Source organism: Boleophthalmus pectinirostris, unplaced genomic scaffold, assembly GCF_026225935.1.
Source record: "Boleophthalmus pectinirostris isolate CB_2022bp ecotype Guang Dong unplaced genomic scaffold, ASM2622593v1 HiC_scaffold_2, whole genome shotgun sequence".
In the NCBI taxonomy this organism is placed as follows: domain Eukaryota; kingdom Metazoa; phylum Chordata; class Actinopteri; order Gobiiformes; family Gobiidae; genus Boleophthalmus; species Boleophthalmus pectinirostris.
In genome coordinates, this window is record NW_026571152.1 from 18483214 (window position 1) to 18496946 (window position 13733).

General features: G+C 36.8%; 1 protein-coding gene across 1 annotated transcript in view; it reads left to right on the plus strand.

Moving 5' to 3' along the window:
- The window catches only part of glg1a (golgi glycoprotein 1a), a 62973-nt gene extending 50012 nt beyond the window's left edge, over nt 1-12961 (plus strand). The window contains exons 14-26 of the mRNA XM_020932119.2: nt 1743-1856; nt 2446-2534; nt 2691-2808; nt 3270-3362; nt 3616-3753; nt 4393-4516; nt 4605-4747; nt 5340-5441; nt 7026-7133; nt 7449-7569; nt 7806-7912; nt 8403-8566; nt 9200-12961. Of these exons, the coding sequence (XP_020787778.1) occupies nt 1743-1856; nt 2446-2534; nt 2691-2808; nt 3270-3362; nt 3616-3753; nt 4393-4516; nt 4605-4747; nt 5340-5441; nt 7026-7133; nt 7449-7569; nt 7806-7912; nt 8403-8566; nt 9200-9212 (1434 nt within the window). The 3' untranslated portion in view covers nt 9213-12961. The remainder of the gene's footprint in view (nt 1-1742; nt 1857-2445; nt 2535-2690; nt 2809-3269; nt 3363-3615; nt 3754-4392; nt 4517-4604; nt 4748-5339; nt 5442-7025; nt 7134-7448; nt 7570-7805; nt 7913-8402; nt 8567-9199) is intronic.
- The last annotated feature ends 772 nt before the right edge of the window (nt 12962-13733 follow it).

Genomic DNA, 13733 nt, shown 5'->3' on the forward strand with positions numbered 1-13733 from the left:
ATCAGAACTACAATGTGCTAAAATTAAAGTTGTGTTTGAAATGGAACCAGAACCAAGCTAAGACTAAACCAGGATTGAATGGAGACTGAACCAGGTCTGACGCAGATTCATAGAAACACTTCTCTTAAAAAGGCAGTAGTTACAGGGACATAAATGAAGAGGTTCTAATATGTCATGATAGATGATAATAGAAATTACTACATCAGAAGGGCATTTGAACAGAGGAGGGAGGGATAGTGAATATATGGTTAGAAAGATGCTGAGGTTAAAACTGCCACGAACCAGGAGGCACAATTTGAATGATCTGTTCACACCGGATTGAAAACGGCATTCATACCACTTTGAAACTACTCCATTACATCTTACATAATGATAGTGTTTTGGTGTTTCCATGGTATCTGTCATTGGGCCAAACATCTAAAGCACATTACAATGTTGGATTTTGCCATTCACCTTGAAAGGAGAATAACAGGAAGTCTGAGCGACATTGATGAAGCCGTGTTATGAAGGGTACATAAAGGAGAGAGAGCAGGATATCATGGGCTATATTTGGACAAACAAGTCACAGTCTAGTCATTAAGGAACATTGATGGTTAAGTCACTGGAAAGTACTACACAGCAGTATGGTTTTGGGGATAATTTGGGTTGGGCGATGTGCCAAAAAATTTATCATATCATTAATAATTTTTTTTTTTTAACATGAACACGAATCCAGTTTTATCTGTATTTGCGTTTTCTTAGTATCTTTTATACAGTCTTGAAGAGGTAAAGCTATGTGTTGTTTCTTCACTGTGATTTGACTCAGAGCATGACCAATATGAGGAGTGGGTGGTCTTAGACCATAAAGTTGCATTAAACAAAATGTTAAATAAAATTAGCAGTTTAAGTATGCATTTGTTACTGAAACTATGGCTACACAATTTTTTTGTTCTTGCACTTGGATTTGTGATTTATGTTTCAAAAGTAAGATTTTGTATGAGTGCACACTGTAAACAGCTCCGGGAGCATTAACATTTGAGAGACGATTGAAACATGAACTGATGAACTAATACAAGAATACCATGCATTTCCCAACGTTTTTGTGGAGGCCTAGCTAAACAAAAACAAAAAGGTTTTTCTATAAAAAGACAGGATTTTTTGTTGCTTGCTGAGAATATTCTATCATCTATATAATTACAGCCTTTTCAGTTTGGTAATTGCTTACTTAAATTGTGATTTCAGTTTGATTCCAATATGTTGTGCAGCCTTATTTGCAGCTTTAATTGGAATGGCATTGCTTTTATAAGTTGACAGAAATGTTAGGACTAATACTGTGATTAAATACACTAATTTATGATGTAAATTTTTTATTTTAGGATATTCAGATTGAGGCCCTGCTGATGAGAGCTTGTGAACCAGTTATCCAAGCCCATTGTCATGTAAGTCCTTTTTTATTTTCAAAATATATCAGGGTCTTCAGAGGGTTACACAGTCAGAATATAATAGTTATTAGTTTATGTAATATTGTATCATTTTTTATATTTTATTTATTATTGAATGTGTAAATTTGCCTTAGTTTCAAAGTCAAATTACCATAAATTTTTGGCCTATATAGGACAAAAAGACAGAACTTGCATTGAGGAGGAGATATCAACATTTCTTTACCCTTTGCTTGTTCCCTTTATTGCTTTCTTCATCCTTCATCCTTTTCTCCTTGCCTCCTTGCCCTCTCGCCTCACTCCTTTCCTCCTTGCATCCTTTAGGAGGTGGCAGATAATCAGATTGACACTGGAGACCTGATGGAGTGCCTCGTCCAGAACAAACACGAGAAGGAGATGAATGAGAAGTGTCTGGTGGGAGTCACTCACTTCCAGCTGGTAAGACAATGTTACTAATGTGATATACTGGATTCATGTGATTATTGTGACAGATGGAGAACATATAACAACACTAAATACATGTACAATAAGATCCATTCTGGGGCCAGTATGGTGAATGTCAGTAGTATTTTCTGGTTAAATAAATTGTCAGTTGTCACTTGAAAATTAAATGAAGTAGATGTAGAAGGTTTATTTGTATGAATGTAAAAACTTTCAAACACTGAACAATAAAAATTAAACAAACTGTAACTATCAAATAACTAGCGTATGTATTATGAAATAGCCATAAATGATTAAAAACTAAAGTGACTTGACTTTATTATAGTATAGATAAGAGTAGTTAAAATGTGTAAAATAAAAATATACTAGTGCAAATAAAAAGTAAAGTAAAAGTATAAAGATAAAGATGCCATATGGCCACATAGCTTTGAGGTGTTCAAGTAAAAGTTACCGAAAAGTGTAATGTATAAAGTAATGTTTGTATGTCAAATAAAAAAACCCCAAATGGTGCATCTCTCTGTCATCAGCACCTGCTGCTGAGCCTTATCATTCACGCTGATCGTAATCTCTGGCTGTTTACTTTCAGGTTCAGATCAAAGATTTCAGATTTTCGTACAAGTTCAAAACGGCCTGCAAAGAAGACGTGCTCAAGCTGTGCCCTAACATCAAGAAAAAGTAAGGCCCACGTTGATACTTTAGTGCTTTTAACAAAGCCACACAACCTAACTTTAAGATTTTCTAAATATCTTACTACATTTTGAAACATAATTAGAGTTAATCATGAGTGTGCATTTCATTCGACGTTCTTGGTTAATGCTTATTTGTGCTCAGGGTGGATGTTGTGATTTGCCTCAGCACTACTGTGAGGAACGACACACTGCAGGAAGTCAAAGAGCAGCGCGTCTCCGTCAAATGTCGCAAACAGCTCCGAGTGGAGGAAGTGGAGATGGTACGATCTGCCTTCAAAACATTGAATTTACAATGACAACCTGATCTATAAATACGTAAATCTTTAGAATTATATTGTGAGGCATTTGACATCCATTACAGCTATTCAAAAGCTGCTAGCTTAAAACTTTCCTAGACTCATGCGTCGCTAAAATGAACAAACCTGATTGCATGCTTTGCAGTCCAAGACACAGCGAAGGGGTGGTGACCAGACGCAGAGATTGTCTGTATATACAGAAAATTCCTTGGTTTAGACAGGCTAGTCCTGTTTGAGAAACAGAAATAATTAAAATGTAAAATGTACTAGTTTTACTGTAGTTTTCTCTGCATCTGTATTTTAGATAAGGGGCATTCAATGCACTCTTTGTGTCCTCTGTGATATTTGTCATTCTGTTCCTGTCCAAAGTTCCTCTGTATTTGTTTGTATTTCTTTCTCTAAATCCCTTTAATCTTGTGTTTCAGTCTGAGGACATCCGTCTGGACCCAGAGTTATACGACTCCTGTCAGCCAGATATCAAGAGACTGTGTCCAAATATCAACTACGGCAACGCACAGGTCAGGAGCATCTTTAAATTTTCCTCACCATCAGCAAATATCAGACATAATGGACTATTAACCATCAACTTTTTTGAAAAGATTGTTTTTTGAGTGAATACTGGGGTAAAGTCTGTTTATTTTAGTTTAGGTCAGAGTGACATAGTATTTAAAATGTTTAATTCATTATATGTATTCTCTGAAATAACTTGTACAGTGACTTAATGTTGCATAAACATCATAATCCCAGAAGCTAACCCTCTTTCCTGTTCAGGTGATCGAGTGTCTGAAGGAGAACAAGAGGCAGCTCACTCAGAGATGTCACCAGAGGATCTTTAAACTGCAGGAGGTGGAAATGGTCGACCCAGAACTGGACTACCAACTAATGAGGGTCTGCAAGCACATGATCAGAGTACGTATCCAATCCCACTGATTCCGCTGTTCTAAGAAAGACTTTCAAAGTACTCTCCAAAATGTTAATTGTTAATTGTGACCAAAGAATAATTTAAAATGAATATAATATTGTTTGGTGTGATAGTCTATTGTAAGTATGTATCATAATTTTATACCAATCAAGTGACAGATTGTAAAGAAAAGTTGAAAATAACAGGAAGTAGCATGGCTCCCAGTCCTCAATACACAAAATTCAGGGACAATTTATATAAGAGCACACTTTTTTTTTTTGATAGTTTAAACATTAATTTACCTGAATGAAATGTGTTGTAATTTATTTGTATTTGTTAAATCATCACTATTGTGTATTTACATACCTGTACCCTTTTTTCTTGTTTACAGTATGCAGTATATGCAATAATTACAGTATTGCTAAGTTATTTAATTAACAGTTATTTAATTACCTCTATGTATGTCATATCTACTGTCTATGTCATATGAAAATGGCTGACTTAGAATTTCATGTGGATTTATTTAGTTAGTTCACATTTGCATCATGATACAAAATAAATTAACATATTTATACAAAACATTTTCATATTTTTACACATGATTGAAGTTGCTTTTTAAATAAATATTTTATATGTATCTTTTTTAGCGGTTTTGCACAGAGTCAGAGGGGAAGAACATGCTCCAGTGTCTCAAACAGAACAAGAACAGTGAGTTGATGGATCCTAAATGTAAACAGATGATCACCAAAAGGCAGATAACGCAAAACACAGGTAAGGGAGATTTCACAATTAAAACTCAAATCCACCATGTAGAATGCATTGTAGTAAAATATACAACTGAATGTCTCCTTGTATGTAGACTACAGGCTAAACCCGGTCCTGAGGAAAGCCTGTAAAGCCGACATCCCTAAATTCTGTCAGTCTATTCTGAACAAGGCCACAGCTGACACGGAGCTGGAGGGACAGGTCATCTCCTGCCTCAAACTCAAATACGCAGACCAGGTACTCAACCATTCACTTTTAGTACCATATTCATATATTGATAGTTGTATTTGTTTTCCTTTGAGCTGTGAGTGTAATATAATCAATAATATCAATAATAATCAATATTTTTGATTATTTAAAGGTGCACTATCTTTTATGGTGGATGGATGCCTATATGGATGTTATAGTATAGCTTTGCCTGAAATGTTCCACAGTACAGCAACTTCACCAGAAAAGTTTTAGTGCACAAAAATGCATTAAAATGTTAAGGGCTGCTAACATTTTAGTATTTTCAAATATTGTTTGTAGAGGGCATGTAGTCTAATGTCCAGTTGTATCTGTTATGTGACCCTGAAAAAAAAAAACAAAAAAAAACTATACATTTAAAAACCACAACGTGATTACAAACTGTCAACATCAACTATTTCACCTCTATGTACAAACTGATTGTATTCTGTTATTGCGTATGCAATGTTTTTCTTGGTGCTGTTGTATTCACATCTATGTTTGACGTGACTTGAATCTGACTGTTCTCTGATATATCCACCAAACCTAAAGATAAACACAGAAATCTCACATACTCCCTGTGTTTCTGTCTGTGCCTGGTCAGCGCTTGTCTCCAGACTGTGAGGACCAGATCAGGGTCATCCTCCAGGAGTCTGCTCTGGACTACAGACTGGACCCTCAGCTGCAAATCCACTGCACACAAGAGGTACTCCACTCTCAAACTAAACTCACACACAAATGTACTATTTAACTGCAACATATCAGAAATTGCCAGACTGCTTATTCTGTACTCAGTTTGAGGACTTCTTGTAAGGGCTGAAAAAAAAATTAAGAATGACTCAATTTCTTTCTCATAATTTTGCAGCCCTAATTTAAATATTTAAAGTGGGACTATATACTGATCCATTAGGATTGGGGATAATTAAAATGCTTGGAATGCATAAGGTTAGTGAGGAATGACTCTGGACCACTACAAACCATTTAAATTTAAGTAGTTCTGTTTTTAAATGTTTAACACAGTAAAAATCAAATACAAGGCCATATAATAGCATTGCTTTCTGTTCCTACATATTTTTTGTCAGTTTTAGTGCGAACTAGTGTACATTTTACATTTTCTGCATTCTAGTCAAAAACTGAGTGAGCTGCCTCCAGGGTTCACTGCAATTTTAGACTTGTTACTTCACACTATACTTCACACTATACCTAATTACAGCCCGGAGTTTCCCATTACAGATACCTAGCTGCAGAGGCAGAGTTTGTGGGTGTAGATACCTGTTAGACCAATCGCACAGTTCCTCATAACTCCAAACCCCACCCCTCCTCCCCCCACTCTCCCCTGTAGTCCTCCAGGCACTCCCCAGTTTAGCAGCTCTATTTGAATTTTGGTTGCAAGCAGAGTTTAGGCATTTAATCCCACTTTATTGTATATTCATCAAGTAATACATCTTCTGCACTTTGTTTTTTTAACATGCAGCTTTCATTTATGTTAAAAATAAATGTAATGCTATTTAGTACTGCTGTCACTTCCCACAAGAATCAAACTGACAAACTGGCCAAAATCAAAAGGATCCACAAACGGTGATCATTGTCACAGTGTAATATCTCAGTTTTAACTGTCAGTTCAGCTCCATCACAGACACACGAGGCCCTTACATTCTGCCCCCAGACCCTGATGCTTTGTGACAAGTGCAAATGTCGGCAGCTGATGCTACTAAAGCACCATTTATCTCAGCGCGTCATCTGGCTCTTTCAAATGGAACCACAAAATGAACTATATGTCACAGCTATATAAATACAGCCCAGACTGACAAGCTCAACACTCAGAATTCTTATTTTCAGTAATGTGGCAATCCATATTTCATTTACAACTGTACAGGCAAGTCATATTTCTTCTTCTTTTACAGTGTGTTTTATAAAAGGTTAGTTATTGATCAAATAAGCAGAGTGCAAGTGTACTGTATGTAACATGATTTTAAAATGGCCAAGATGACCATTATGTCAGTGCTGAACAATGTACATTTTTCTGAAGTACTGCGGTAGTGAATATTTGCTATTCATTATTATCACAGCAACACAAGTGTGAAATGTAAAACCTTAACTAATACAATCATCATATGTGTTTGAGAATATGCATTTGTAGTTGTAAACTGCACTGTGCTTATTGCTGTTTTAAACTGATTTTGACAGCCATTTTCTCATTATTCAAAAGCCTTTTCAATGTAAACCGCTTGTTCTTAGGTCATTAAAAATGCTTATTAAATATTCCTCTGGTGTGTGTGTTTGTGTTCAGATCTCTCGGCTGTGCCCAGAGGAGGCAGCAGCACAGGAGCAGACAGGGCAGGTAGAGGAGTGTCTCAAAGTGAATCTACTGAAGATCAAACAGGAGGGCTGTAAGAAGGTACAGCACTCTGCAGCATAACACAGAGCACACACAAACTGAGCACTGAGGCTGCTGTTAATAGTACCTACCTGCTAGCTCAGTTGCCTTTACCCGATTGCATTTAACTGAGAAAATTTTTAATTTTTATAATTACTTGGCCACAACATACTTTTAACCAAATCTTCTTGCATTTAGCTGCGCTATACATTTTTGTAATGCAGTTAATTGGCTCATCATACAAGTTTATTGAGAATTTTTTTACTTGTGCTATTGACATTTTTAAAGCATGAAAAATGTTAAATATGTTGCTGTCTTGTGTCCCCTCATCTGTAGGAGGTGCTGAACATGTTGAAAGAGAGTAAAGCAGACATCTTTGTTGACCCTGTCCTTCACACAGCCTGTGCTCTGGACATCAAACATCACTGTGCAGCCATACCGCCAGGCAGGGGGCGCCGTAAGTCATGACACTACTACCTACCACATACTGTTCAAATATACTCTTGGTATAAAAACAGCATATACATAGGCAAACTACTTCTTTTTCATGAAATAGAACAATGAATATTGTGTTGAAACTTGGATAAATAAGCTATGATGTAATGTATTAATACGCAGACATCCAACTTTTTAACGTGTACTGAATGTATACTTATATTTTATTCATACAATATGAAATGTTGTGTTTGTCAGAGATGTCATGCCTGATGGAGGCATTGCAGGATAAGCGTGTGCGACTGCAGCCAGAGTGTAAGAAGAGGCTCCAGGACCGCATCGACATGTGGAGCTACGCTGCAAAGGTATTATTACAATATAATTCATAAGTACACCCTCCACCATCTACAAAAGAGATATAAACAAATGGATTGTGGAGAGCATGCTGTTTTCAGAGAATTTAGCATTCTTTTGTTCTTCTTGGTTTGATTTTAGTTTGATACACCCAATAATGACATATTACATAATAAAAAATATTTATTATGAATATTTAAGTCTTCTCTAGATTTTATAGCTGCCTTCCATTTTCCTTTTAAAGTGGAACTAAACACTAAATCACCTTTTTATGTTTTGCCACTAAATCATGTACATGGTGTTTTCATTGTTCATTTTCATCTTTGTGGTTTAAAAGAGTGTGTGCTGCTAACTGGGTAAACTGGAACCTGTGACATCACATCACACACCTATGCCCTGATGCTGTGGGTGGAAATACATTTTTAGTCCCACTTTAATTTCTAGACTGACATCTTCTCATTTTCTCCATAATCTCAAACCCTGCCCCCCCTCTGTCCTCAGGTGGCTCCGGCCGAGGGCTTCTCAGACCTGGCCATGCAGGTGATGACATCGCCGTCTAAGAACTACATCCTAACGGTGATCGGGGCGGGCGTGGCTCTCCTCTTCCTCATGGGTCTGCTGTGCGGTCGCTTCACCAAAAGAGTCACCCAGGAACTCAAAGACAGGTAGACCCCGCCCAATTGGGCTCAGGACACGCCCACCACCGCCCAAACGCCCAAATATGGACCTCCCCCATTTTGGTTTAGCGCTCCCCTGCTGCTCCATTCAAAATACTTGTGTTTGTTCTCCTTTCGCTATGGGAGGAGCCTGCGCTGAACTACATTACCCACAATCCCCCCAAACAAGTGGATAATTAACTTGCCCCTGCTTCTTCAAGAGCATTCGGACACCCACTACCGCCCACATTTTTTTGTTTTGTTTTTTCAATTCCTTCCTACAGAGATGGCCGCCCATTAGATGCAGTATTATTTTCGTCCTCGCTCCGCTGCTTGGGGGGAGTGGCGATTGTGGGGATGATTTGGGAGGAAAATGGAGTTTTGAAGCTGTAAAAATCTAATGTTAAAGTTTAAAAATATGGAGGTAAGGAAGTTCAGGAGCCAAGTGAAATCTGTGCAGTGTAAATGTGTAGAAATGGGATGGGATGGTTAATGACTCCAGTATTTTAAAATGTGTGTGTGTGATTGCTTTGGTGAGAATGTTTGTGCGTGCGAGAAACTGTCTATTGTTTTTTTTTTTTTTTTTTTTCTGTATGTCCACGCTTCAATGATTTATTTTTTTTTTCTTTTGGCTCTGGATAGCTTCTTTAACTGAAGACGCTGATGTGTGCGCGCCTGATTTTAACGCCATGGGACTGCCAGACGGGCGGTGCCAACAAACTAGCCCTCCAAACGAGCCACAAATAAATAATAATGATAATAATAGAACAATGAAATGTGAGATTAGGAGATGTTTTAAAGTTCAAATGTGTACCATGACCACACCACCAAATCCCAGTTTCAACTTCTATGGGAACTTTTTGGCAAACTAGGAAAATTCTTCATCTAATTCTGGCTGTTTTTGTGTCTCTGGTCAGAAAATGCAATTCATAAAAAAGAAACGTGTAAAGAAATAAAACTATCGTAGATTATTATAGAGATGTGAACATTTCTGTGTAAAGATGATACTGGAATCATTGCACATTTTCTTTTTTTTATATCTATAAATATATATATATTGTTTTGTCATAGCCTTATTTATTTGTTTACTAATGATCAAAGTCATTGTTTTCTATGTTTTGAATGTTCTCTGGTTGCCTTTTGTCCTGCGAGTGGGACAGGCGGAGAGGGGGGCGAGGGCAGCAGCTTTAGACTGTAAATGTAGAGGAAGAAGTTACTGAACACTGTGGGGAAAGTGAAGGCACAAATGTACTCTCAGAGCCGCCATTTTGGTTCTTCTCCGTAGAGCCATAGAACAGAATGTGGACCAAGGGAATTACAAGGGAATACAACAGTTACCCTGGGGTAGACCGAGTGAAAAAGGCTGCCAATGCATAGGCAAGAGGAAGGCAAATGTGAAGTGTATTGCCCAAGGACACCATGACAGAATACACTTGATGGAAGCTGGGATTGAACTGGTGATCCTTGGGTTGGTGGGCGATGCTCTGACCACTCTGTCACTGTGTTTGAAAAAACAATAATTGTAATTAGCATGATGTCTGAGCCTTCAAGACCCCATGTTGCGGTTGCTGTGGTCACCCAGTGTCAGTGACATGTTGCCGCAGTGGTACTTAAGAACTGAAAGAAGGATCAAATACAAATCACCAAATTACCATTAGGAAAAGGTATACCTGACCTAATTATTCAAGGGTTCCAACTTCCTGATATATGTGACATTTTGAGAACTTTTTCCCATTCAAAAGATATTATATATTCTTATAAATAGTTAATTTTAGCTAGTTGTGTAAAAATTCTGTCATTTTCCCTTGGCCCACATTTTATCATCACATAGATTTGTCTGGTAATAGCACACTGAAGGTATAATCGACACAAGTAGAGGTGCAGCCACTAACTAGCATACTCTTGTACCTCACCGCTTTCCGTAGGTCCAACTTTTTATATAGTTAATGATTAAACAGGTGAAGGATTGCGGGTGTTGGGGAATGGTGTGGTATTTTTAATTGTATTGGTAGTTTGGGAATGACCACTGTTGCTTTAACTAGGATGCTCGTTTTCTTGGGGGCGGTACACTGAATGAGTTTTAAATAGACAGATGACATTTATACTATATGGGTGTATAAGAAGGCAAGCAAATCTGATAGGACAATAAAGTGTGAAATATCAGCCATTGAATTCTATTGTCTGTTGTCGGACTATGACTTGAATGCATTGAGTTTATTGAATACAGTACTGTGCCAGTAGTAGTCTTAATTTCTTTTACTGAATAAGAAGAGTTGAAATTGTAAAATGAGAAAAAAAAAAAAAAAAAAGCATAAACCAATCTACCAAGGCACTGTTTTTTTCTTGCACCAGATTTTAAACTGGATTTACAAAAAAGAAAAAAAAATCTTCAAGTCAAATGATCAAAATAGATTAATAAAATATTCAAAAGCATTTTTCACTAAACTATTTGCGCAGTACTTTATATCTAGACTGAATTTTAAAATTGCAATTACAAAGCTGCTTGTGCTGACCAAGCTTTACATCAAGCCTCAAGCCAAACAAGAGAACAACAGCGCCATCTTTTTTTAGTCAAGATATTGCAACTCAAACGTGTTGTCTATAGTTTGCAGTGGGAGTTTGCTTTGCTTATGGCACATGTTAACCAAATATCAGATGCACAACTTCAGTAATATTTCTGACTGTACGTTTTGCACAGAACCATTGCACACCAAATAAGTGTATGCATTTGGATAGCTCCATTTTGTTTATTTAACATTTTATTATGCAATTTAGGCAAATTTTCTCAAAACATAATAGCTAAAATGTATCTTTTTAATGTAATAGTTTTGTTTTTTCTTCTAATTAACTTGTTTTGTAATATGTCATGTCAACACTAGGCGAAACTGACTCCTACACATTCACTGAATTTATGTATATTACCAGCTGGTTAAAATGTGTTATTTAATCTGATGCACATGCTCCATATTTGACAGATTTTAAGAAAAGAAATAATGCAAGTTCCTTGGTGGTTTTCAGATTCTCAAACGTAATGATGTCCCAGATGGGGGGGCAAGAGAAAGATTTCCCTAGTGATTTACATTTTACTTTCCATGAAATTTCTAAAAGGTAAACTCACCAATGTATAACCTGGTCATTTTTATTAATGACTAGGCCACATAACTCACAATATATCACAACAAAACCCAGCATTTTATCAGTATGGATTTTAACTGCATTGGCCTGCCACGATTATTACTACTACTATCGACTTATTGTGTTCTTAGTAGTGAGAGTAGTAGTAGATCTGTAGTAGTGAGAAAACTTCTGAGTTGTAGAAGGTTGAATTATGAACTTCTATGACTTACTATAGATCTAAACAAATTACTTAAGTGTTGCATTCAGCTATTTGCAACTTGAGTTCTTTTTTTTTTTTTTTTTGTATTTAAGGGTATAATTCTGCTTTATGCTTTAGTTTCTGTATCGTTTATCATCTATATTTACTCCAGCGATATATTCTACTTCAGACTTTTTCATGACAGGCCTATAGCTGCCCCCATCTGTATTACAAATGATTGGCCCATAGAATGTTGTGATGTGATCTGAAACCCAGCAAATGTTTGGTGTTACAATTTCAAACTGTCTATGGGAGCATTTAAAATCTCAATACTTTCCTTAACATCAGTAGTAAATATTGTTGTGAAATGCATTTTATTTTAGTTGAATTACTGTGTCCAAGCCATCTTGATCATATTTGAAATTTATTGTAAAATACTGTTTTCGAATATTTTCAGCATTTATACAGATTTCCCCCCCCCCCAAATATGCTTATTTTTACAGTTATCTTACTTGTGCTTTCTTGTATGAAACAGACTGGTTATCAGGCCCCTCCCTCCTGTGGGCCCGCCCCCTGTACATGTGTACTATACTGTGCATCACTGTAACTGTTGGATCTCGTACTATTGGTTTACTCTGTCCATTGAAGCCTGGTGTGACGAGTGCTGCCCTCCTGCTTGTAAATTACTTACTCAATATGCCTTTCTGTTTTCTCAAAGCGTGCCTACTCACCGCTGGTTCCCCATGTCTATAAGAACTACAAAAGCTCCCAGAATCCTTTGCGGCGTGGAGGCAGGTGATGCTGTGGCTCTATGAATGTGTGAGTGAGTGAGTGAGATTTTCGAGTGTTTGAAATGGCCACAGTTTTGGTTTGGATTTGCCGCCAGTCCCTCGCTGTTGTCCAGAGCAAAAACGACTTTGATGATTTTAGGTTGTGATGAAACTTTTTGTAAACTGTTTTTGTGTCTCTCATGATGCTCCAGATCATTGCATTCAATTCTCTGTCCACTTTCTGTTGTGTTTTTTTGTTCTGTACAGATGAAAAATGGACAGTTTGTTAATAATAATAAAATCTGCAAGGTTTCTAAAGTTCTGGCTCCCTCTTCTTTTGCCATATTGTGATCCATGTTATATTGTTTACCCATCAAAAATGTACCTGGAGTTGTTTTGTTTCATTCACACATGTTTAACTAAAAAATCCTGCATATTTATTAGTGATTTCTTTTTTCAAACTGAAAACACTGTTCCACCTTGTGATGCCATGTGGTAATACAGGATTTTATTTTAAACTCCATATACCTTCACGAGAATCATTTGGATGATTTCAGACCTGGGATCGCCAATCTCTACTGAACAAATGGTAAAAGGAGCTGTTAACTTAAACTACCGCTTCATGAAATCACAAGAAGGAACAGAGCATTTGGAGTTTTAGGACTGCAGACGGCCTAATAATCCAGAATTAGTCAAATGTGTGTAAATGAAATAATTTCACAAGTCGATTGCATAATATCGGACCGTTAAAATGAGGGACCTGATCATGAGTGAAGAACATGTTTCAGAATGAACTATTAGCCCTGCCCTCTAAATCCCTTCTCACTCTGATGTTGAACCATGACAGAGAAACAAATGTCTGGAACAGTCACATTCTCAGATCACTATTTTCATAAACTTTTCACACATCAGTGTTATTGAGAAAGTTGAATATTCTTGGAAGATGAGGGTCCTTATTCAACAAAATATATGGTCAGTGTTTTATTTAAATTTTTCTCCACAAATGTTGTTTTTTTTTTTCAAATGTTTTAGCATGTCCCTAACCTACAAGAAAACATTGTAACTAACCTTGTATTTACTAAGCTTGTAT